Source organism: Schistocerca americana, chromosome 1 (genome assembly GCF_021461395.2).
Source record: "Schistocerca americana isolate TAMUIC-IGC-003095 chromosome 1, iqSchAmer2.1, whole genome shotgun sequence".
Classification (NCBI taxonomy): Eukaryota; Metazoa; Arthropoda; class Insecta; order Orthoptera; family Acrididae; genus Schistocerca; species Schistocerca americana.
The window spans coordinates 188,920,030-188,946,663 of NC_060119.1; the positions used below are offsets into that span (position 1 = coordinate 188,920,030).

The 26,634-nt window shown below is 46.7% G+C and overlaps 1 protein-coding gene across 1 annotated transcript in view; it reads left to right on the forward strand.

Moving 5' to 3' along the window:
- LOC124615931 (vegetative cell wall protein gp1-like) overlaps nucleotides 1-26,634 on the forward strand; it is a 68,484-nt gene that overhangs the window by 26,689 nt on the left and 15,161 nt on the right. The window contains exons 2-3 of the mRNA XM_047144157.1: nucleotides 5,946-6,281; nucleotides 16,877-17,292. Coding sequence (XP_047000113.1) covers nucleotides 5,946-6,281; nucleotides 16,877-17,292 — 752 coding nt within the window. The remainder of the gene's footprint in view (nucleotides 1-5,945; nucleotides 6,282-16,876; nucleotides 17,293-26,634) is intronic.

Here is a 26,634-nt window from a genome sequence, read left to right on the forward strand (position 1 = left end):
GATTTTGTGTCTTCCGCCTCCACTGCACCGATCCAGAGACAGTGTAATAAACTATTTGTGAAGCTACGCATCCAGGATAAGACCTTCAATTTTCAATTAGACACTGGTGCGTCTGTGACTCTCATAAATAGTGCTACGTATGCGGCTATCGGCCGCCCTAAACTTTCAGCGGCAAAACATTCTTTGGCTACTTATAGTGGAGAACAAATTTCTGTGTTAGGTGTATGTAGCGTGCCAGCCACATTCCGTGGCAATACAAAAACAGTTTCATTCACAGTGCTCCGCGCTACAGACAGTGTAAACATTTTCGGATTAGACTGTTTTGACTTGTTTGGCCTGTCTATCCAAGACAATGTGTTGCAAATTAATTCTGTTGTTGTTCCTCAAGACAGCATAACCGATTTGTGTAAACGATACAGTGACATATTTAAAGACGAACTAGGTTGTGCTGCGAACTTTGCCGCTCATATTACGTTAAAAGATAATGCTCAGCCTCGATTTTTTCGTGCTCGTCCAGTGCCTCACGCCCTCCGGGCACCTGTAGCAGCTGAACTTCGTCGTTGGCAAAACAACGGTGTTATTCAACCCGTTTCAGCGAGCCAGTGGGCTTCTCCCTTAGTTATTATAAAGAAACCGTCTGGCAAGTTACGTTTGTGTGCTGATTTTAAGTCGACAGTTAATCCTCAGACTGTCATTGATTCTTTTCCTTTGCCTAGACCGGACGAGCTGATGGATAAGTTAGGGGAAGCTCGTTTCTTTTCCAAAATTGATCTCCGTGAAGCATATTTGCAATTGTCCCTCGACGAGCAATCACAACAGTATTTTGTCATAAACACGTCGTTGAGGTTGTTCCGTTTTCTGCGTTTGCCTTTTGGTTGTGCGTCAGCTCCAGCTGTTTTTCAGCGTTTTTTGTCACAACTTCTGGCTAATGTGCCATCGTGTTGCAACTATTTAGACGATATTGTTGTGTCCGGTCGGACGCCTGCTGAACATTTCCGTAATTTGGAGTGTTTGTTTACAGTGTTGTCTCAGGCAGGCCTACGTTGCAACATCGATAAATGTTCATTTTTCCTTACGGAGATGAAGTATCTGGGACATGTTATTAATGCTCAAGGCATTCATCCCTCCCAGTCACATTTAGCAGCTATTAGTGATTTGCCCGCCCCTCGCAATCTACATGAATTGCAAGCAGTTCTTGGCAAATTGACATACACTCCTGGAAATGGAAAAAAGAACACATTGACACCGGTGTGTCAGACCCACCATACTTGCTCCGGACACTGCGAGAGGGCTGTACAAGCAATGATCACACGCACGGCACAGCGGACACACTAGGAACCGCGGTGTTGGCCGTCGAATGGCGCTAGCCGCGCAGCATTTGTGCACCGCCGCCGTCAGTGTCAGCCAGTTTGCCGTGGCATACGGAGCTCCATCGCAGTCTTTAACACTGGTAGCATGCCGCGACAGCGTGGACGTGAACTGTATGTGCAGTTGATGGACTTTGAGCGAGGGCGTATAGTGGGCATGCGGGAGGCCGGGTGGACGTACCGCCGAATTGCTCAACACGTGGGGCGTGAGGTCTCCACAGTACATCGATGTTGTCGCCAGTGGTCGGCGGAAGGTGCACGTGCCCGTCGACCTGGGACCGGACCGCAGCGACGCACGGATGCACGCCAAGACCGTAGGATCCTACGCAGTGCCAAAGGGGACCGCACCGCCACTTCCCAGCAAATTAGGGACACTGTTGCTTCTGGGGTATCGGCGAGGACCATTCGCAACCGTCTCCATGAATCTGGGCTATGGTCCCGCACACCGTTAGGCCGTCTTCCGCTCACGCCCCAACATCGTGCAGCCCGCCTCCAGTGGTGTCGCGACAGGCGTGAATGGAGGGACGAATGGAGACGTGTCGTCTTCAGCGATGAGAGTCGCTTCTGCCTTGGTGCCAATGATGGTCGTATGCGTGTTTGGCGCCGTGCAGGTGAGCGCCACAATCAGGACTGCATACGACCGAGGCACACAGGGCCAACACCCGGCATCATGGTGTGGGGAGCGATCTCCTACACTGGCCGTACACCACTGGTGATCGTCGAGGGGACACTGAATAGTGCACGGTACATCCAAACCGTCATCGAACCCATCGTTCTACCATTCCTAGACCGGCAAGGCAACTTGCTATTCCAACAGGACAATGCACGTCCGCATGTATCCCGTGCCACCCAACGTGCTCTAGAAGGTGTAAGTCAACTACCCTGGCCAGCAAGATCTCCGGATCTGTCCTCCATTGAGCATGTTTGGGACTGGATGAAGCGTCGTCTCACGCGGTCTGCACGTCCAGCACGAACGCTGGTCCAACTGAGGCGCCAGGTGGAAATGGCATGGCAAGCCGTTCCACAGGACTACATCCAGCATCTCTACGATCGTCTCCATGGGAGAATAGCAGCCTGCATTGCTGCGAAAGGTGGATATACACTGTACTAGTGCCGACATTGTGTATGCTCTGTTGCCTGTGTCTATGTGCCTGTGGTTTTGTCAGTGTAATCATGTGATGTATCTGACCCCAGGAATGTGTCAATAAAGTTTCCCCTTCCTGGGACAATGAATTCACGGTGTTCTTATTTCAATTTCCAGGAGTGTATTATATTAGATTTATACCTAATGCATCACAGATTGCTGCACCGTTGCATCGTCTCCGCCGTAAGAATGTTCCGTTTGTGTGGTCAGCTGATTGCCAAGCAGCCTTTCAGCAGCTTAAAGAGGCTTTATTGCATGATCGTTGTCTGGTCCATTACGACCCTAACAAGCCTCTGGTGTTAGCTTGTTATGCCTCTTCTTTCGGCCTCGGTGCTGTGTTGTCTCACCGAGTCGGTAACACCGAACGTCCTATTGCGTTCGCATCTAAGTTGCTAAACAAAGCTCAGTGTAATTATAGCCAATTGGACAAGGAAGCGTTGGCTATTGTGTTCGGTGTCACAAAATTCCATCACTACCTCTATGGTAGACCATTCTATTTAGTAATAGATCACAAGCCCCTGACGTCACTGTTTCATCCGTCTAAACCAGTTCCTCAGCGGACAGCTCAGAGACTACAACGTTGGGCTCTTTTGTTATCACAATACCTGGATGTCAAGCTTATGGCTCTGCCAGACCTTCCTACCTCAAAATGTTGGATGTGATTCACCATGCGGGTATTAGGCTTTCAACGGGGGCTTATCGCACGAGTCCGGTTGCTAGTCTGTGTGTCGAGGCGGGAGAGCCTCCGCTGTCCATTCGGCGTCTTCTCCTCGTGGTACGGCACGCGTACAGGGCCAAGTCCACTCTTCTTTCATTGGCGTCCGACACTTTTTCCCAGCCGGCACTGGCACGTCTCTTCCGCCACCGTCCGGCGGCAACAAAGCCGTTTGGCATCCGTGCAAAGGAGAGTCTCGAGTCGGTACACCTGGAGGGCATTAAGGTCCTCCACCAGGGATGGAGTAGGGGATTTCCCTGGCGACTACAAAGGCCAAGATTACTTCTTGATCTGGCTGCTTACAGGAAGTATTGTACCCCGGACCACCTTTTTAAAATTAACTTTACTGAGATTTTAGACCGCCATTCCGATTTTATTCCTGTTTACACGGATGGGTCTAAACAGGGGGATTTTATGGGCTGCTTTGCTGTGTTTCCCGATACTGTCCATCGGATAGGGCTCCCAGAGCAGTTCTCAGTTTACTATGCAGAACTGTTTGCCATTCTGCAAGCATTAGAGCATATGCGCCGACATCGTGGCACGAAATTCATCATCTGCTCCGATTCCCAAAGTGCTCTGCACGCTCTTGAACAGATGTACCCAGCAGATCGGATGGTGCAAGAGGTGCAGGACGCACTCCTGCTCTTGCAACAGCAGGGTAAGGATGTGATTTTCTGCTGGGTTCCAGGGCACATAGGGATTCCTGGAAATGTACTTGCAGATGCGGCTGTCAAGGAGGCTTGCTCCATCTCACCTCCTGCTCGCTGTTCCGTCCCCCTGCAGGCCATTATGTCTTTCGTGACTCGGAAGGTCATGCGTTGGTGGGAGGCTCAGTGGCTGGACGTGAGGGATAATAAGTTGCGAGCGGTGAAGGATTCTGTCCGACCGTGGCTCATCTCCTTCCGACAACGACGCGCTGAGGAAGTGGCCCTTACACGGCTTAGAATAGGACATTGTCCTTTGACACATGGTTTTCTGTTACGTCGTGAGGAGCCACCAACGTGTCAGACATGTGGGACACAGTTGTCGATACGGCATATTTTAACTGAGTGTGTTTTATATGCAGGTTTGAGGGAAGATTTCAGTCTCCCACCAGACCTACCCCCTCTTTTAACTAATAATGAGGCGAGTGTCACTACAGTTTTACGTTTTTGTGTGATGTCTGGCCTTCTTCCCAAAATATTGGGATTGAAGTCTTAATGTGCTGTCCAGCGGTTTGGTCACCCATTATTTGTAAGTGGTCACTCGGCCACCGTTACTTATTTTTCCCTGTTTGTACTGCTATTTTATTTTTAGTTTTATCTCCCTGTTTTGCTGTGCTGTGTCCAATCTTGCAATTTGAACAATACCCATTCTCTCCCGATTCGGCTCTGAATTGAACTTTTGGGAACGGGCGCTGATAACCTCGCTGTTGTGCGCCCTAAAACACTAATCATCATCATCATCATCATCAGCACAATACCAGTATGAGATACTGTTTCGCCCTACAACTCAGCATGCAAACGCTGACGCGCTTTCTAGATTGCCGATTGCTGCGGATGATGTCTTCGATTCCTCTGACGACTCTTGCCATCAGATTGACGCCGATGAGCATCAATCCCTCCGGGATTTTCCGATTGATTATCGTCAGGTGGCACGTGAGACAGCTACGGATCCTCATCTGAGTTTACTATTACGTTTTGTTCAACGTGGTTGGCCGTCCAAGGCAAAGGACATATCGGATCCTGTGGTTCGTCGCTATTATCCGCAACGTCATCTGTTGTCTGTTTCGCACGGAGTTTTGCTGTTACGCACCGAGAATGACCAGCTTCGTGTAGTGGTTCCCCAAGTGCTCCAATCCAAGGTCCTCGACTTGTTGCATCAAGGTCATTGGGGAGTGGTCCGCACCAAGCAGCTTGCCCGCCGTCATTGTACATGGATCGGCATTGATAAGCAGATTACGCAGATGTCTACAGATTGTTCGACGTGTGCCGAACACCAAGCTGCTCCGCCTCAACGCTATTTTGAGTGGGCACGCCCTGCCGGTCCCTGGCAGCGAGTACATATTGATTTCGCTGGTCCATATTGGAATTCTCGTTGGCTCATCGTGATAGATGCATTTAGTAATTTTCCGTTTGTTGTGCCCATGCAGTCTACAACGTCTGCACAGACTATACAGGCGTTGACTTCAATTATTTGTATTGAGGGTCTTCCAGAAGTTTTAGTGTCTGACAATGGTCCACAATTTACCTCTGCTGATTTGAAAGTTTTTGTTCTGCCAATGGCATTCGCCATGTTCTTACTCCGCTGTTCCACCCTCAATCGAATGGTGCAGCGGAACGTTTTGTACGTACATTCAAGGATCATATGGACCGCCTTCGTGCTACGCACTCTCGTCAGCAGGCCCTCATCACGTTCCTGTCGTCGTACCGGACCACGCCACGCGACGGCCCTTCGCCTGCGGAGCTTCTCCACGGCCGTCGTCATCGCACCCTACTACGGTTGTTGCACCCCCCGGATCGACCCGCCGCTTCTGAGCATCGCACGCGTTTTCAGCGCAACGACGCCGTTTTTTTCAGAGTTTATCACGGTCGCCGTCGTTGGGAACGTGGTACCGTGATAAGTGTCCAGGGTCGCGGTTTTTATACTGTTCAAGGTGCTACTGGGGTGCACAGGAGGCATCAGAACCAGTTGCGCCGCGCTGGCCGCCCGGATTCTGCCGCTCGTTCTTTGTCCACAGATTTGGTCCGCGGCGGGTTCCAGCCGCGCCTTCCGACTTCGCTGCCGCCCCCAGGGCAGCAGCAGCAGCCGTCGCCGCTACCACGCCGACAGCCCGTCCCGTTGATGCCTCCCGCGCAGCTTCATCCGGGAGCGCCCCAGGTGGTCGCTCCGGCGCCTGCGGTCCCTCTTCAGTCGCCACCGCCTTCGGAGCTGATGGACGTCGACCCCTCAGCCGGGCCGCCTTCCCAAGCGGTGGCTGTGCAGCCTGTCCTGCAGCCGCTTTCCCTGGGCACCCCCAAGGAGTCTGACACCGCAGCGCCTTGTCCGGCGCCCACTCAGCAGCCGTCGACGCAGCGTCAGGAGACGCTGCCTCTCTTCGTGGGTCCCGACGCCCCATCGCGTCCAGTACCACAAGCTGCGCCCGTGGTCACAGGCGTGCACCCTGACCTCGGTTTTCAGTCGGTGTTTCCCGAGGCCCCCCGCAGCCAATGCTGGGGTGCGGACCGGGGACTGCCACCGACAACAGTCTCCGCCCCGGTCTCTTCTGCTACGCCTGCGGCCAGACCCCTCCCCCGCCGTCGACGCTCGCCACGTCATTATTCAACGACGGTGCGGCGATTTGGGGGGGGAGGAGTGTTATATCCTAGCCAGTAATGCCACCCGAGCCCGCTGCCAAAAGGTTGGCAGCATCAAAGTCCGGACGCCGTCCGCATAAGCAGCGCCAGCGAGACAGGAAATCGCCGCAAGTCTGCGCGCGCCACCGCTGGCTTCTGGTTTCTTAAGCGCTGGAGTCGCGAGCGCTAGGACAGTTCTGTATTCGCCGCTCAGTTGTATACTCGCCACCGAATTGTGTACTTGCTAGTCAGCTGTGTGTTCATCGCAGCAGAGTTGTTGTTTGGCGTCAGCCGACGCTGACCTAGCCGCTCCGACTCGAACTAGACAGATTTCTGTAGACACGGAGTTCACTACTGTGTTTCTGTATCTTCGTCAATAAAGATAAGTACCGACTTTTATTTAATCAGTGTGTTTGGCTTTTCATCTTTCTGTTCACTGTTCCAGCGGACCGGTCGGCCCGCTATTAAAAGTGTGGCGGTGACTTCGTAAGCCGTTTCTACAGCGAATTGCTTGTCGCTACGAACGCCGCCACAAAAATCACAACAACGTTTCACCAGGCAACGCCGGTCAACTGCTGTTTGTGTCTGAGAAATCGGTTGGAAACTTTCCTCATGTCAGCGCGTTGTAGGTGTCGCCACCGGCGCCAACCTTGTGTGAATGCTCTGAAAAGCTAATCATTTGCATGTCACGGCATCTTCTTCCTGTCGGTTTAATTTCGCGTCTGTAGCTCGTCATCTTCGTGATGTAGCAATTTTAATGGCTAGTAGCGTATACTTAAAATGAATACGAACAGTCACAACCGCAATCAACTTTTTATTTATATAATTAGCGGTCGAGAAGGTGCTTCGTTCACAGCCACCATCTGCCATCATGGTGTGGGTCTGAAGACGGTCAAAAAGAGACCGAAACCGGTAACCTTATATAAAAAAGAAGTTTACGGTTGTGACTGTTCGTATTCATTTGACGCACACCCACAAATTACATCGTACACGACTTCTGGAAGACGAAAACTGAATTTCGGTAGCTTTTTTTGTTAAATAACGTTATTAAGGCTGAAGCGGCTTTGCCATTCTGGTTCCATTCCGGCTATCCGACCGCCAGTTGTTTCACAAAAACTGTGTCTGAAAATCAACTGTTTTGGTCAACCCAGTGCCTGTTCCTCCTCAGTTAAATATTGGAAGTAGACATCTTCATGCTAAGTTTAATATTTCTACTTCTCCTTCACCGCAGAAAAGGTCACTCTTTTCATATTAGCCAAAAAATTTTAAAAACAAGACCTAATTTCACAGTTTGACCACCTAAGCACTTTTCAAAAACGGTTGTGGGTTTAAATGAGAGTGAAAATCGATTGTAGAAGAGAAAATCCGACAAGTAGAACAGCATTTCCGGGATCGCATTTGGAGTGTTTACATGAACAACCAGAAGCAGTATTGGGAAATATTTTTAAGAAATCCGGTTTCGGGAGACCGTATGTAAACGTATTGAGAAGTATACGTATGTCCTTCGTTATTTCTCTCGGTTTGCTGTGTTGTTCATACGCTGTTGATGATACTTGGCTTTACCGTTAGATTCGTCTCTGTTTGTGTATGGTTCGCAATCAAAAAATGGTTCAAATGGCTCTGAGCACTATGGGACTCAACTGCTGAGGTCATTAGTCCCCTAGAACTTAGAACTAGTTAAACCTAACTAACCTAAGGAGATCACAAACATCCATGCCCGAGGCAGGATTCGAACCTGCGACCGTAGCGGTCTTGCGGTTCCAGACTGCAGCGCCTTTAACCGCATGGCCACTTCGGCCGGCCAGGTTCGCAATCGTCTTTTCGGCCACTCACCTTTTTTTTTTTTTTTTTTTTCAGAAGTTGCATGGCAGCACTTGTACATGTGCGTCGTGCGTTAGTAAGTGGTGATGGTGACGGGACTGTCTCTCGCTTGCGAAATACAAGGGTAGAATAAAAATATGGTAATACCGCGAGTAAAGCATGCTTTAACATAAATGCTGATTCAAGGCAAGCGTGCAGGTTGCGCTGTTGTATTTGACAACGAACGACACCTATACAACGTCCTCAAATACGCTGACCAAAAGTAAAAGGGTGACAGCTGCAAAAGTCACTTCAGAACTGAATGTCGCACCCACGAACCTCATCAGCACCAAAACAACACGAAGGGAGCTCCATTACCACGAAATGGCAGGGCGCGTTGGAACTCCAGAATTAATTTTCAGTTATGCAATTATCCGTAACAGGAAATGTGGTGCCGAAGCTATAAAACGCGGACAGTGGAGAAAGTCATGTGGTCGGATGAGTTTCATTTCACACTGTTTCGAACTTCTGGCCGAGTTTACGTCCGACGACTGAAACGTGGCTGGGGCTACGGTGATGATTCCGTGGGCCCCATGGTTATTCTGTAAGGTTGCATTACTGCCAAGGATTGTGTGATCATTTTGGCTGATCAGGTTCATCCCTCGTAGAGAGCAACCAATAGCTTTTGCGTATAAGACATTCTCGCAATCGCAGTAAATTACTAACAAATGGAAAAGAATGTGTTGGCCATTGTGCATGGTGTGAAAAAGTTCCACGTTTTCGTACACGGGAATAAGTTCCAGTTCTTTAAACATCACTGCACGGGTGCAGGTCACGCACGCTCCTGGATCTGCTACAATCTGCCCCACAGATCCCGTGCCCTGGTTCCACTCCTGCTACCAGCAGAGTGTCTTCATTTGGGATCGCACATTCGACTGGGAGCTGGGCTGGGGGGCGTCGCAATGGGCAACGAATGTTCCTCTTTGTGGCCGGGTAGGAGCACCTGGTCTGGCACCAGAAATAGCCGCGGCCGTGACACACAGCGCAGTCATCCTGCACCTAGAGCCAGCGTAAGCGACTTCCGTCCCCACCACTCTCGACGACAAACCTGTCGGGCCGTCTCCTCAGACTGCTGATGCACCTAGGTTCTTCCACTGGATGTGGCCACAGCGCCATTACGACCAGCGCACAGCCGTCATTACCAGTAGCGTCAGCGCTCGATGAGACTAGCAGAAATGAAATTAGTGATAAATTTATCAAAAATGTCGACCACATATTAGATGAAATGAAGACACTCTGGAAGTTGGAAGAGAAACAACACATAATGGACAAGCAGTGAGAAAGTAGGCAGAAGGCTATGACAGGCAAAGAAAGTCTCTGATGTTTCTGAGACGATAGTCTCCCACCAGTCTCCTGGCAATCGCCCATTAGACTCCCACCAGTCTCCTGCAAGTTACCCATCAGTCTCTCGCCAGTCAACCACTTCCACTACTCTCACACTAGTCTCCTACCTTATATCAATAAATAACAGAAAACATTTGTAGTACTATCGATTTAGGTTTTAAAATCCATTGCCAATTCATGAATTGAGTGGTGCACACAAGAGGTTGGTTGGTTGATTTGGGGGAAGGGACCAAACAGCGAGGTCATCGGTCCCATCGGATTAAGGAAGGACGGCGAAGGAAGTCGGCCGTGCCCTTTCAAAGGAACCATCCCGGCGTTTGCCTGAAGCGATTTAGGTAAATCAAGGAAATCTGTTTCACGGAACCGAGCGAGGTGGCGCAGTGGTTAGCACACTGGACCCGCAATCGGGAGGACGACGGTTCAATCCGGTGTCCGGCCATCCTGGTTTAGGTTTTCCGTGATTTCTCTAAATCGCTACAGGCAAATGCTGGGATAGTTCCTTTGAAAGGGAACGGCCGACTTCCTTCCCTCATCCGACGAGACCGATGACCTCGCAGTTTGGTCTCCTCCGCTAAATCAACCCAACCCCCTGTATCACGGTGACAGGGCGCGGGTTTGAACCCTCATCCTCCCGAATGCCAGTCCAGTATGCTAACCACTGCACCACCTTTTTCGCACAACAAGGTGCCAGAATCGATAGACGATCTGAATAAAGAATGGTTCGAAGATGACGATATGTCTCTAATGCAGATTACATGGTTTGCTTTATCAGCATAAGCTGCTTCACATTTCTATTGGTAGCACTGTAACATGGACACTGTGTCCTCGAAGTTGGCCACTCATCTATCTAAGTGCTTTGTGGTGTCAATTTTGTGAGTAGCTATGACCGACAGTCGCCTACAAGTCTCTTGCCATCTCTGGCCAATTGGTTTCCAATAGCTCATTAGTTGCCTGCCAGTCACCCACCAGCTGCCAGGCAGGATCGAGACAGTTGCACTCCAGTCACATAGCAGATCGTTTCAGGCATCAAGAGCAAGATCAACTTGCAATTCGTCGGTGATGCAGTATAAGGGGCCATAACTACTGTACAAATGGACCAGCAAATCATCCAAGGAAGATATTATCTTTTTCTTGTGCATGATAGGTGTTACCATTTATCAGATATAGTTGCTTCAAATTTCAGTGCTTGCTTTAACAATCTGTGCAAAACCACCTACAGACTGTCCACCTACTTATCCAAATGTTTTGTAGTAACAATTTGGGATTGGCTGTAATTGCACTGGGGAACAAAATGTAGTGAAATTGACCACTAACTTAGTCAAACACTGCGTAGCATCAATTTTAGGGCGAGTGTCCCGATAGTCCCGAGCCACTTTCCCACCAGTAGCCCACCAGTCACCCAACAGCCATCTGCCAACCAGTATATCTCCAGTTGCCTAGCAGTCACCCTCCAGTCATCTGCGAGTTGTCTGCCACATTAGATATATCTTGAAACTTGCTTATCGTGATGAACGTTACGTAAAATACTTGGTTACGTGTGACAGAGGACCTGATGAGCTGAAACTCGCTGCATAAAATAAATCAATAATTAAAATAGATCGTCTGTAGTACTATCATTTCAGGCATCAAGCCACTGGCAATTCATAAAGGCTGTGTGGCACATAGACACATAACAAGAGTGGAAGTGCTAGACAGTTGGGTCACGAAATTATCCGTAACCAAGAATCTTTCTCTAGTGCATTCTAGATAATTGCACTTATCAGACTGAGCCGCTTCACAATCCCCCTTGTGGCTTTAATAATCTAGAAAAGAGGTTTTCTAATCCGACCACTCATCTGTTCAAATGACTTGTAGTCTTTTTATTTTATTGGCCAGTTCCACGCCAGTCTCTCGCTAGTCTCCCGCAGATATTCTGCGAATCTCCTCCAGTATTCCGCCTACCAGTCGCCCTCCACACGCCAGCCATATGCAAGTCGCATTCCAGTTGCTTTCCAGTTGTCCACCAGTCGCCTGCCTGTCTTGCTTTAACACAGCTGTTTCAATTAGGGAAGCTATAAAATCTGAAAAGAGTAATGCTAAGGCTGTCTAGATATAGTGAGGGTCAGCGAATTGAAATGGAAAGCATGTAGCTATTTCTCGTCAGACGAATATAGAGTAGTATGAACAGCAGCAGGAAATGTTATAATAGACGTAGGATAAGTTATGAATAGGAAGGCAGGACAGAGGGGTATGGTGTTCTCATCAGAATCGACAGCAAACAAATGCCAACATCAATAGTTCGGTTACACAAACCGACGTCACAGGCAGAAGATGATAATAATAATGGCGTGTGACGAGGGCCTCCCGTCCGGTAGACCGCTCGCCTGGTGCAAGTCTTTCGATTTGACGCTGTTACATCCTAGCCAGTAATGCCACCCGAGCCCGCTGCCAAAAGGTTGGCAGTATCAAAGTCCGGACGCCGTCCGCATAAGCAGCGCCAGCGAGACAGGAAATCGCCGCAAGTCTGCGCGCGCCACCGCTGGCTTCTGGTTTCTTAAGCGCTGGAGTCGCGAGCGCTAGGACAGTTCTGTATTCGCCGCTCAGTTGTATACTCGCCACCGAATTGTGTACTTGCTAGTCAGTTGTGTGTTCATCGCAGCAGAGTTGTTGTTTGTCGTCAGCCGACGCTGACCTAGCCGCTCCGACTCGAACTAGACAGATCTCTGTAGACACGGAGTTCACTACTGTGTTTCTGTATCTTCGTTAATAAAGATAAGTACCGAGTTTTATTTAATCAGAGTGTTTGGGTTTTCATCTTTCTGTTCACTGTTCCAGCGGACCGGTCGGCCCGCTATTAAAAGTGTGGCGGTGACTTCGTAAGCCGTTTCTACAGCGAATTGTTTGTCCCTACGAACGCCGCCACAAAACTGGCGACGAGGACTTCCGAACTCGTGTGCAGGGCTGGTTCAACTTGTTTCTGGTTATACTAATTATAGCGATAAAATTTTGGGGGCTGGTTTAATTTGTGTTCACTATGTCTGCCGAATTACAACAGTTGATCTTGTTACAGAGTCAGCAAATACAAAGTCTGGTGGACGCAATCGCCAAACAAGCGGCTAATCCTCCACCACAAAAGGAACAAGCACAGGCAGCACCACCTTTCCGTGCTTTTGATGCATCAAGAGAAGAATGGCGAGAATATTTCGCGCAGTTGCAGGCGCACATGACAGTCTACAAAATCACAGGTACTGAGCGGCAGCTTTATTTAATTTCCACTGCAGGCGTGGAAGTCTATCGACTACTTTGTAAGTTGTTCCCGGAATCCCAGCCAGAAGCTTTAGACTATGACGTTGTTGTTAACAAGCTTGCTGAGTATTTCGAGTCGCGAGTTCATGTGGCAGCAGCCAGATTCAAGTTCTTCAGATTAAAGAAACTGCCACATCAATCTAATAAACAGTGGTTAACAGATTTACGGGGCCTCACCCGTCAGTGCCGATTTAATTGTGTGTGTGGAGCTTCCTACAGTGATGTAATGTTACGAGACGCTATTACTCAAAACATTGCAGATTCTCGTATTCGTGCTGCTATCTTAAAGTTGACTGACCCGTCATTGGAGACTGTGATGAACATCATTGAAGCCCAAGATACTTTTGACTATGCTGAGTGTGAGTTAGATCAGCCATGTATTTCTCAAATTGCCTGTGCTAAGCAAGTTCTGTCACGCCCGCGGCCCCACCGGCAGAGTCAGACTGTAAGCACTAGCCGGCCGCGTCGTGTTAAACACATTATTCAGCCGCGTGTGCAAAATGATAGAGTTAAGTCTTGCCCTAAGTGTGTTCTTGCTCATCCTCGTGAACGTTGCCCGTTAAGAAACGCGGTTTGTCATTTTTGTCAAAGGAAAGGACACATCCAGACTGTTTGTTTGCGTAAACGCAAGAACAATTCTAGTGCTGCCCAGCCCATGGATATTCATGTTCTTCAAAGCCAGCCCGCCCAGAAGGTCGCGTTTAAAGACTCTTCCACGGTTCGTGTGGGTAATAAACTTGTTCGCAATAAGCCACCCACCCAGCCCTCTGCTATGCGACCCAGGCGTAATTCAAACGCTGTAAAAAGTAATGTACAGACTGCAAGTGAAGCGGGAGTTGTTGTTCCTCCCGCCCAACCCACGAGTTGTCGTAAGCAGCGAACACGCGCTAAACGCGCTGATTTTGTGTCTTCCGCCTCCACTGCACCGATCCAGAGACAGTGTAATAAACTATTTGTGAAGCTACGCATCCAGGATAAGACCTTCAATTTTCAATTAGACACTGGTGCGTCTGTGACTCTCATAAATAGTGCTACGTATGCGGCTATCGGCCGCCCTAAAGTTTCAGCGGCAAAACATTCTTTGGCTACTTATAGTGGAGAACAAATTCCTGTGTTAGGTGTATGTAGCGTGCCAGCCACATTCCGTGGCAATACAAAAACAGTTTCATTCACAGTGCTCCGCGCTACAGACAGTGTAAACATTTTCGGATTAGACTGTTTTGACTTGTTTGGCCTGTCTATCCAAGACAATGTGTTGCAAATTAATTCTGTTGTTGTTCCTCAAGACAGCATAACCGATTTGTGTAAACGATACAGTGACATATTTAAAGGCGAACTAGGTTGTGCTGCGAACTTTGCCGCTCATATTACGTTAAAAGATAATGCTCAGCCTCGATTTTGTCGTGCTCGTCCAGTGCCTCACGCCCTCCGGGCACCTGTAGAAGATGAACTTCGTCGTTGGCAAAACAACGGTGTTATTCAACCCGTTTCAGCGAGCCAGTGGGCTTCTCCCTTAGTTATTATAAAGAAACCGTCTGGCAAGTTACGTCTGTGTGCTGATTTTAAGTCGACAGTTAATCCTCAGACTGTCATTGATTCTTTTCCTTTGCCTAGACCGGACGAGCTGATGGATAAGTTAGGAGAAGCTCGTTTCTTTTCCAAAATTGATCTTCGTGAAGCATATTTGCAATTGCCCATCGACGAGCAATCACAACAGTATTTTGTCATAAACACGTCGTTGGGGTTGTTCCGTTTTCTGCGTTTGCCTTTTGGTTGTGCGTCAGCTCCAGCTGTTTTTCAGCGTTTTTTGTCACAACTTCTGGCTAATGTGCCATCGTGTTGCAACTATTTAGACGATATTGTTGTGTCCGGTCGGACGCCTGCTGAACATTTCCGTAATTTGGAGTGTTTGTTTAAAGTGTTGTCTCAGGCAGGCCTACTTTGCAACACTGATAAATGTTCATTTTTCCTTACGGAGATGGAGTATCTGGGACATGTTATTAATGCTCAAGGCATTCATCCCTCCCAGTCACATTTAGCAGCTATTCGTGATTTGCCACCCCTCGCAATCTGCAGGAATTGCAAGCAGTTCTTGGCAAATTGACATATTATATTAGGTTTATACCTAATGCATCACAGATTGCTGCACCGTTGCATCGTCTCCGCCGTAAGAATGTTCCGTTTGTGTGGTCAGCTGATTGCCAATCAGCCTTTCAGCAGCTTAAAGAGGCTTTATTGAATGATCGTTGTCTGGTCCATTACGACCCTAACAAGCCTCTGGTGTTAGCTTGTGATGCCTCTTCTTTCGGCCTCGGTGCTGCGTTGTCTCACCGAGTCGGTAACACCGAACGTCCTATTGCGTTCGCATCTAAATTGCTAAACAAAGCTCAGTGTAATTATAGCCAATTGGACAAGGAAGCGTTGGCTATTGTGTTCGGTGTCACAAAATTCCATCACTACCTCTATGGTAGACCATTCTATTTAGTAACAGATCACAAGCCCCTGACGTCACTGTTTCATCCGTCTAAACCAGTTCCTCAGCGGACAGCTCAGAGACTACAACGTTGGGCTCTTTTGTTATCACAATACCAGTATGAGATACTGTATCGCCCTACAGCTCAGCATGCAAACGCTGACGCGCTTTCTAGATTGCCGATTGCTGCGGATGATGTCTTCGATTCCTCTGACGACTCTTGCCATCAGATTGACGCCGATGAGCATCAATCCCTCCGGGATTATCCGATTGATTATCGTCAGGTGACACGTGAGACAGCTACGGATCCTCATCTGAGTTTACTATTACGTTTTGTTCAACGGGGTTGGCCGTCCAAGGCAAAGGACATATCGGATCCTGTGGTTCGTCGCTATTATCCGCAACGTCATCTGTTGTCTGTTTCGCACGGAGTTTTGCTGTTACGCACCGAGAATGACCAGCTTCGTGTAGTGGTTCCCCAAGTGCTCCAATCCAAGGTCCTCGACTTGTTGCATCAAGGTCATTGGGGAGTGGTCCGCACCAAGCAGCTTGCCCGCCGTCATTGTACATGGATCGGCATTGATAAGCAGATTCCGCAGATGTCTACAGATTGTTCGACGTGTGCCGAACACCAAGCTGCTCCGCCTCAACGCTATTTTGAGTGGGCACGCCCTGCCGGTCCCTGGCAGCGAGTACATATTGATTTCGCTGGTCCATATTGGAATTCTCGTTGGCTCATCGTGATAGATGCATTTAGAAATTTTCCGTTTGTTGTGCCCATGCAGTCTACAACGTCTGCACACACTATACAGGCGTTGACTTCAATTTTTTGTATTGAGGGTCTTCCAGAAGTTTTAGTGTCTGACAATGGTCCACAATTTACCTCTGCTGAATTTGAAAGTTTTTGTTCTGCCAATGGCATTCGCCATGTTCTTACTCCGCCGTTCCACCCTCAATCGAATGGTGCAGCGGAACGTTTTGTACGCACATTCAAGGATCATATGGACTGCCTTCGTGCTACGCACTCTCGTCAGCAGGCCCTCATCACGTTCCTGTCGTCGTACCGGACCACGCCACGCGACGGCCCTTCGCCTGCGGAGCTTCTCCACGGCCGTCGTCATCGCACCCTACTACGGTTGTTGCACCCCCCGGATCGACCCGCCGCTTCTGAGCATCGCACGCGTTTTCAGCGCAACGACGCCGTTTTTTTCAGGGTTTATCGCGGTCGCCGTCGTTGGGAACGTGGTACCGTGATAAGTGTCCAGGGTCGCGGTTTTTATACTGTTCAAGGTGCTACTGGGGTGCACAGGAGGCATCAGAACCAGTTGCGCCGCGCTGGCCGCCCGGATTCTGCCGCTCGTTATTTGTCCACAGATTTGGTCCGCGGCGGGTTGCAGCCGCGCCTTCCGACTTCGCTGCCGCCCCCAGGGCAGCAGCAGCAGCCGTCGCCGCTACCACGCCGACAGCCCGTCCCGTTGATGCCTCCCGCCCAGCTTCATCCGGGAGCGCCCCAGGTGGTCGCTCCGGCGCCTGCGGTCCCTCTTCCGTCGACACCGCCTTCGGAGCTGATGGACGTCGACCCCTCAGCCGGGCCGCCTTCCCAAGCGGTGGCTGTGCGGCCTGTCCTGCAGCCGCTTTCCTTGGGCACCCCCAAGGAGTCTGACACCGCAGCGCCTTGTCCGGCGCCCACTCAGCAGCCGTCGACGCAGCGTCAGGAGACGCTGCCTCTCTTCGTGGGTCCCGACGCCCCGTCGCGTCCAGTACCAGAAGCTGCGCCCGTGGTCACAGGCGTGCATCCTGACCTCGGTTTTCAGTCGGTGTTTCCCGAGGCCCCGCGCAGCCAATGCTGGGGTGCGGACCGGGGACTGCCACCGACAACAGTCTCCGCCCCGGTCTCTTCTGCTACGCCTGCGGCCAGACCCCTCCCTCGCCGTCGACGCTCGCCACGTCATTATTCAACGACGGTGCGGCGATTTGGGAGGGGGGAGGAGTGTTATATCCTGGCCAGTAATGCCATCCGAGCCCGCTGCGAAAAGGTTGGCAGCATCAAAGTCCGGACGCCGTCCGCGTAAGCAGCGCCAGCGAGACAGGAAATCGCCGCAAGTCTGCGCGCGCCACCGCTGGCTTCTGGTTTCTTAAGCGCTGGAGTCGCGAGCGCTAGGACAGTTCTGTATTCGCCGCTCAGTTGTATACTCGCCACCGAATTGTGTACTTGCTAGTCAGTTGTGTGTTCATCGCAGCAGAGTTGTTTTTTGTCGTCAGCCGACGCTGACCTAGCCGCTCCGACTCGAACTAGACAGATCTCTGTAGACACGGAGTTCACTACTGTGTTTCTGTATCTTCGTTAATGAAGATAAGTACCGAGTTTTATTTAATCAGAGTGTTTGGGTTTTCATCTTTCTGTTCACTGTTCCAGCGGACCGGTCGGCCCGCTATTAAAAGTGTGGCGGTGACTTCGTAAGCCGTTTCTACAGCGAACTGTTTGTCCCTACGAACGCCGCCACAAAAGACGCCACTTCGCTACAGTCTGGAACCGCGCTGCTGCTACGCTCGCAGGTTCGAATCCTGCCTCGGGCATGGATGTGTGTGATGTCCTTAGGTTAGTTAGGTTTAAGTAGTTCTAAGTTCTTGGGGACTTGTGACCTCAGCAGTTGAGTCCCATAGTGCTCAGAGCCATTTGAACCATTTGACGCCACTTAGGCGACTTGCGCGTCGAAAGCAGAAGATGAAGAGGTAGAGAAGGTGTATCACGATAACTCAATATACAAAAGGGATATGATGATATACACTGAAGAGCCAGAAAAACTGGTACACCTGCCTAATATCGTGTAGGGCCCCCGCGAGCACGAAGAAGTACCGCAACACGACGTGGCATGGACTCGACTGATGTCTCCAGTAGTGCTGGAGGGAACTGACACCATGAACCCTGCAGGGCTTTCCATAAATCCGAAAGAGTACGGGGGAGGGGGAGGGGGGTGGAGATCTCTTCTGAACAGCACGTTGCAAGGCATCCCAGATATGCTCAATAGTGTTCATTTCTGGGTCGTTTGGTGGCCAGCTGAAGTGTTTAAGCTCAGGAGTGTTCCTGGAGCAGTTCTGAACGTGTGAGGTGTCGCGTTGTCCTGCTGAAATTGTCCAAGTCGATCTGAATGTACAATGGACATGAATGGATGCAGGTGATCAGACAGGATGCTTACGTATTAGTCACCTGTCAGAGTCGTATCTATACCTGTCAAGGGTCCCATATCACTCCAACTGCATCTTTACAGAGCCTCCAACAGCTGACATATACGGTCCATGGATTCAGGAGGTTGTCTACATACACGTCCATCTGCTCGATACAATTTTAATCGAGATTCGTCCGACCAGGCAACATGTTTCCAGTCATCAACAGTCCAATGTCGGTGTTGACGGGCCCAGGCGAGGCATAAAGCTTTGTGTCGTGCAGTCAGATCCCTGCCTTCGGCTGCGAAAGCCCATGTCGATGATGATTCGCTGAATGGTTCGCACGCTGACTCTTGTTGATGTACCAGCATTGAAACCTGCAGCAATTTGCGGAAAGGTTGCACTTATGCCACGTTAAACGATTCTCTTAAGTTGATGTTTTACCGGATTCCTAATATTCACGGTACACTCGTGAAATGGTCTTACGGGAAAATCCCCACTTCATCGCTACCTCGGAGATGCTGTGTCCCATCGCTCGTGCGCCGACTATAGCACCACGTTAAAACTCACTTAAATCGTGATATCCTGTTATTGTAGCAGCAGTAACCGGTCTAACAACTGCGCCAGACACTTTGTAAGTAGGCTGTTTAGGTTTTTTTATTCGTAACGCCACGTAGCCCTCTGTATGAAAATCACTGGCTGTGCTGTGTGCAGTCTGTGGCTGTTTTGCGTTGTTGTTGGCCATTGTAGTGTTGGGCAGCTGGATGTTAATAGCGCGTAGCGTTGCGCAATTGGAGGTGAGCCGCCAGCAGTGGTGGATGTGGGGAGAGAAATGGCGGAGTTTTGAAATTTGTAAGACTGGATGTCATGAACTGCTATATATATTATGGCTTTTGAACACTATTAAGGTAAATAAATTGTTTGTTCTCTATCAAAATCTTTCATTTGCTAACTATGCCTATCAGTAGCTAGTGCCTTCAGTAGTTTGAATCTTTTATTTAGCTGGCAGTAGTGGCGCTCGCTGTATTGCAGTAGCTTGAGTAACGAAGATTTTTGTGAGGTAAGTGATTTGTGAAAGGTATAGGTTAATGTTAGTCAGGGCCATTCTTTTGTAGGGATTATTGAAAGTCAGATTCCGTTGCGCTAAAAATATTGGCTGTCAGTTTAGTGTTGATCAGAATAGGTAAAGAGCGAAATGTCTGAGTACGTTCAGTTCTGCTCAGCTGTTTGAAAATCAAATAGTGTATGAGGTTTATCAGCACAGTAATTCATTAATTTTTCTAAGGGGGCGTTACAACTTGTCATATATAGGTCCTGGCGACCGCAGCGCCGTATTCTGCCTGTTTACCTATCTGTGTATTGAATACGCATGTCTATACCAGTTGCGCTAAAATATTGGCTGTCAGTTTAGTGTTGATCAGAATAGGTAAAGAGCGAAATGTCTGAGTACGTTCAGTTCTGCTCAGCTGTTTGAAAATCAAATAGTGTATGAGGTTTATCAGCACAGTAATTCATTAATTTTTGTAAGGGGGCGTTACAACTTGTCATATATAGGTCTTGGCGACCGCAGCGCCGTATTCTGCCTGTTTACCTATCTGTGTATTTGAATATGCATGTCTATACCAGTTTCTCTGGCGCTTCAATGTAATAATCATGAGTGATTTGAATACAGTAGTATGGAAAGGACTGGAAGAGTGAGTTGCGTTAGAATGTGAGCTTGGTAGCAGGAATGAGAGAGGAGAGAGACTTAATTATGCGATAAATTCCACACAGTAATTGCAACTACATTGTTCAAACATCACACGAAGAGGGGATATACACAGAAATGGCCGCAGACATGAAAAGATTCCAGCTGGATTACGTCATGATCAGACAAAGACTCCGAAATAGATATTGGATTATAAGACCTACACAGGACCAGATATAGATTCAGGTCGCGATTTAACTGGTACACTGAAGTGTACTAGTCCAGAAATGTAGAAAGAAGAGGGATAATGAAGAACTGAAGAGTGATGAGATGTACTTGAAATTCTTTAAGTCTGTAGTCACTGAGATAATGAATATCACAGTAACCAGGTGTGTTGAGACAGAGTGAGTTGGTGCAGTGGTTCGCACCCTGAACTTGTCAGCGAGTGGACGACAGTTCAGATCCCTGTCTGGCCATCCACATTTAGATTTTCGTGATTTCCCTAAGTCGCTCCAGGAAAACGCTGGGATAGTTCCTTTGAAAAGGGCACGGCCGAATTCCTTCCCCATCCTTTTGCAATCTTAGCTTTTGCTCCGTTTCTAATGACAGCGCTGTAGTAACTACGTTCAACTCTCATGTTCCTTCTTCCTTAGTTCAGTTGAAGGGGAATAGACGTCTCTAAAAAGGATGATCACAGAAGTTGCACAGACAAATGCAGGTACAAGCAAAGCTACTGCGACAGTACCATATGCTGTAACAGATACTTCAGCATATCGACAATAGGAGGAAGTGCAAAAATGTTCCGCGAAAGACAGGAATTCAACAATATAAGTCACTTAGCTTTCTTGACCTTCCTATTTATTTAATTCCTAAGGCGAAATGGTTGCAGTAAATTATGAAGAAATCGAAAAAGGCAGGACGAATTCAGCTCTGCTCAATTCAGAGGAGAGAGCGGATCTGTGGAAAGAATACAGTACATTGAATATCTCTACAAGGGGTAGGAATTGGCTGATGACGTAATAGAAGAAGAACCTGGAGTGGATATGGAAGACACAAGGGACCCAGTATTAGAAACAGTGTTTAACCGAGCTTTGGAAGACTTGTGATCAAATAAGCCAGAAGGAGAGAGGTAACATTCCTCTGGAATTTCTAGAATCGCGGGGAGAAGCGCAACTGAGCGGCTTTTCAGATTGGTGTGTAAAATCAATTAGGCTGGACATATACCATCAGACTTTGGGGAAAACATCAACCACACAATTCCGAATATAGCAAGGGCCAATGAGTGTGAGAACTATCGCAGTCAGCTTAACAGCTCATGCATCCCAGCTGGTGGCAAGGATAATATCCAGAAGAATGGAAAGAAAATTCAGGATCTACTAGATCACGATCAGTTTGGCCTTAGGAAGATAAAGGGACCGGAAGATAGTTCTGATGTTGAGCCTGAAATTGGGAGCAAGACTGAAGAAAGTGTAAGATACGTTCATAAGATTTCTCGACCTAGAAAAAGCGTGTGACAGTGTTAGATGGTTCAAGATGATGGAAATTCTGAGATAAATAGGAGTAAGGTATAGGGCAACACGGGTATTTCACAGTTTGTTCAAAAACCAAGGGGAGACATTAAGCATGGAAGACAAGAACCAAGTTCTCGGATTAAGAAGAGTGTAACACAGGAGTGCAATCTTTCGGTCCTACTATTCAGTCAGTAAAGCCGGAAATATAAGGAAGATTCAAGAGTGAAATTTAGATTCAGAGTATAAGGGTTTCAATACGCTGATGACATTGCTATCCTTATGGAAGTAAGGAAGATCTGTAGAATCTGTTGAAAGGAATGAACAGTCTAATGAGCACATACTATGGATTCAGAGTAAATCGAAGAAAAATAAAAGCAACGGGGAGCAGCATTAGTAAGATTAACGATGAACTTAACATCGATATTATTGACCACAAAGCAGTTGAAGTAAAGGTATTCTGCTACCTCGGACGCAGAATAACACACGACGAACGAAGATGACTTAAAAAGCAGACTAGCACAAGCAAAGCGGGTGTTCCTGGCCAAGAAAAGTCCACTAGTGTCAACCATAGCGCTCGCTGAGGAACAAATGTCTGAGACTGTACATGTGGAGCATAGCATTGTATGCAAGTGAATCATGAACCGCAGGAAAACCGAAAAAATAAGAGAATCCTAGCGTTTGAAAAGTGGTACTTTAGAAGAATGTTAAAAATTAGGTGAACTGGCAAGATAACGAATGAGGAGGTTCTCTTCTGTAGAAGCGGCTGAGAGACGGTCATATGAATAACAGTAACAAGAAGAAGGGAGAAGGTGATAGGACATGTGTTAAGACAGCATGGAGTAACTTCCACTAGAGAAAACTGTATAGAATAAAAACTGTAGAGGAGGACAGAGGTAATTGAAGGCGGTAGGTACGAGTATCAGTCTGAGAGATAAACATGTTGGCAAATGAGAGATAGTGGCGGCGTGCTGCCTCAAACCAGTCCGAAACTGCTGGAGCCTTCGTCGAACAATATGAGCTGTGGGAGGTCGAATGTAGTTTTCTCGACGAAAATTGCGTCGCACAGTAGTAACTAAACTGACCTGATGAAACGCAGAGCGCAAAACGTCTATTGTTGCTGTGTCATCGTCAACTCGACACACTTTAGATTAGTGAACGAGCGAGTGAACAAGTTAGTTGTACAAGGAAACCCTGAGGGCCAACCACACGACTCTCACAAAACTCTCACAACAGGAAATTAAATAATAATGTTACCAAATTTAAGTAAAATTTTGGTGGATTAAAAAAAAAGTAGATTCTCACAAAAGTAAAGTAAAAAATAATGTTACCATTTTTCACCAAAATATCCTGGGACTGAAGAATAAAGTAGATGAGCTCCTGGTTTGTTTAGATGACATTGAATCTTATAATGTAATAGATATACTATGCCTGCCTGAGCATCACATTGTGTCTGATATGGAAAAGGTAAATATCACTGGTTATAAACTAGCTGCACACATGAGTAGAGAGAATAAGGTGAGAGGAGGAGTTGCCATATATGCCAAAAGTTATCACTGTGTAGAAAGCTTAGATACAAAAAAGTTTTGTCTAGAGCAACATATAGAAGCATGTGCCTGTCAGCTTAATCTGAAGGAGGGCTCTTTTATAATTGTAACACTATATAGGTCCCCTTCAGGAAACTTTCATTTATTCATGGAAAACTTGGATGCCTTGTTGTGCTATCTGTCAGATAGGGGAAAGCAAATTATTATTTGTGGTGACTTCAATGTTGATTCACTGAAAGAGTGTAATAGGAAGAATGACCTGGAAGTCTTACTCGGTTCTTTCAATTTGATATCTGCCATTAATTTTCCTCCTCAGGTAGTAAAGGACAGCAGCACGTCGGTAGATAACACTTTTATAGACCAAGATAGGTTTTAAAACATAAATTCTTTTCCTGTTGCGAATGGCCTTTCTGATCATGATGCTCAACTAATTACAGTATATGACATGGCTCCATTCACTAATTCAAAACTACCTTCAAAGTTGTGCATTCAATTAATGACTTAACAATTAGAAATTTCAGAGAAAATCTTCAGCAGTTAGACTGGGACGAAGTGTACAAGGAAGCTGATGCTAATTTAAAATATAACTTATTTCATGATACACTTGTAAGAGAATTTGAAAACTGTTTCCCCAAGAAAGTAGTTAAATCTAATTATAAGAAACCATGCAAAAAACCTTGGCTTACTAAAGGAATAAAAATATCTTGTAACTACAAAAGGGAATTGTATCTAACAACAAGAAAGAGTAATGGCACAGAAACAGCCAAATATCATAAAAACTGCATCATGTCTGATATTAATATCTCTGATAACATAATCAAAACAATTTAGAATATTATTACAAGGGAGACAGGGCAACCAAGAGTACAGGATGACGGCATCACCATCAAAGCGAATGGAAACTTGATAAACAACAAGCTGGAAGTCGAAACCATTTTGAATAATCATTTTTTAAATGTTGTAGAGAAAATAGGATCTAAATGTTCATTATAAAAAGTAAGGCAGTTAATGGAAGAGGCCTTACCCACACCATTTGATACAATTGAAATTCCACCCACCTTTCCTTCTGAAATTAGGAAAATAATAAACTCTCTCAAGAATAAAGGCTCACATGGAATTGATGACATTTCCAGCAGGATAATAAAAAGCTTATTCCCAAGAAATAAGTGGGATTCTTAGCCATGTATGTAATAGCTCTCTGAAGCAGGATATTTTCCCAGTTAGACTGAAGTATGCCATTGTTAAACCACTGCATGAAAAAGGGGATATGTCTGATGTCAACAACTACCACCCAATCTCTCTTCTGACTGCCTTATCCAAAATTCTTCTAAAAGTAATGTATTGTAGAGTAGCTTCACACCTTTGTAAAAATAAAGTTTTAACAAAATGTCAGTTTGGTTTCCAGAAGGGTTTTTCAACCGAAAATGCTATATCTACTTTCACTAATGAAATATTAAATGCTCTGAGTAACCGGAAGTCACCCGTTGGGATTTTTTGTGATCTATCAAAGGCTTTTGATTGTGTAAATCATGGAATACTTCCAGATAAGCTCACGTACTGTGGCATGAATGGGACAGTGCTCAGATGGTTTAAATCATACCTAACTGGAAGAGTGCAGAAAGTTGAAATAAGCAGTTCACATAACATGCAAAAAACTGGTGATTTCTTAAACTGGGGAACAATCAAGAATAGAGTGCCGCAAGGTTCGGTCTTGGGTCCTCAGCTGTTCTGAATATATATTAATGACTTGCCATTCTATATTCACGAAGATTAAAGATGGTACTTTTTGCCGATGATACAAGTATAGCTATCACTCAACAGACAAGAATTAACTGGTGAAATTGTAAACGATGTTTTTCAGAAAATCATTATGTGGTTCTCTGCAAATGGGCTCTCATTAAACTTTGACAAAACACAGTATATACAGTTCCACACAGTAAATGGAATGACAACATTAATATAGACTTCGATCAGAAATGAGTAGCTAAGGTAGAATATTCAAAATTTCTAGGTGTATGCATTGATGAGGGGTTGAACTGGAAAAACACACTGAGTATATGCTGAAACGTTTGAGATCAGCTATTAGGGTCATTGCAAATTTTGGCGATATACATCTCAGTAAATTAGCTTACCACCCCTATTTTCATTCTCTGCTTTCGTATGGCATCATATTCTGGGGTAACTCATCATTGAGTAAAAGAGTGTTCATTGCACAAAAGCGTGTAATCAGAATAATTGGTAGAGCTCATCCAAGATCATCCTGCAGACACTTATTTAAAGAGCTAGGGATCTTCACTGTAGCCTCACAATATATATATTCGCTTATGAAATTTGTTATTAACAATCTGAACGAATTCAGAAGTAATAGTAATGTACATGACTACAACACTAGGAGAAAGGATGATCTTCACTACTCAAGGTTAAATCTAACTTTGGCTCAGAAGGGGGTAAATTATGCCTCCACAAAAGTCTTTGGTCACTTAGCGTCAAAAGTCTGACAGATAGCCATATAGAATTTAATAGGAAATTAAAAGAATTTCTTAATGTCCACTCCTTCTACTCATTAGATGAATTTTTCAGGGTAATTTCCCCAACACCCACAAAAAAAAATATATATATATATAAGTGTCATGTAATATTTTGTGTAATGTAATAACTGGTACAGTCACTTTTTATTAACCTGATTCGTTCCACATCATTACGAAGTGTTGTATTCATGATCTATGGAACAAGTACTAATCTAATCTAATCTAATCTCTAATCTAATCTAATTTTACAATAAAATAGCGCCAAGGTGAACGTCGAATTTCGATATGCCAATTAAAACTCACTCTAAATTTCGATATTCATTAATGTAGAAGAAGCTGGATGAATCTTTCTGAAACACGGTACATATTTATATGGCCACGTGACCATATGACGCTCATGTACTGTATTCGCCGAATCATACAATAAGCATTAATCAATGTCACCAATTTTGATGAACTGCTTTTATTCTTTAAGAGTAGCTCCAACTTAGCTTTTCTGGTCGCATCGCCACTGGTTTCCTTAACTCGTTAAATTGTAATTAATAAAATGAAGAGGCAGCCTTGAGATGAGGTCGTTTCTGAATATGGCCTCATCTGTCGGTCTGGGCGTTTTTAAATGCGCGACGTGGGGAGGATGATGAATGGAGCTGTTATCCTGTCAAGCAGAGCTGTGCGTTGCCCGAAGACTCAATTACAG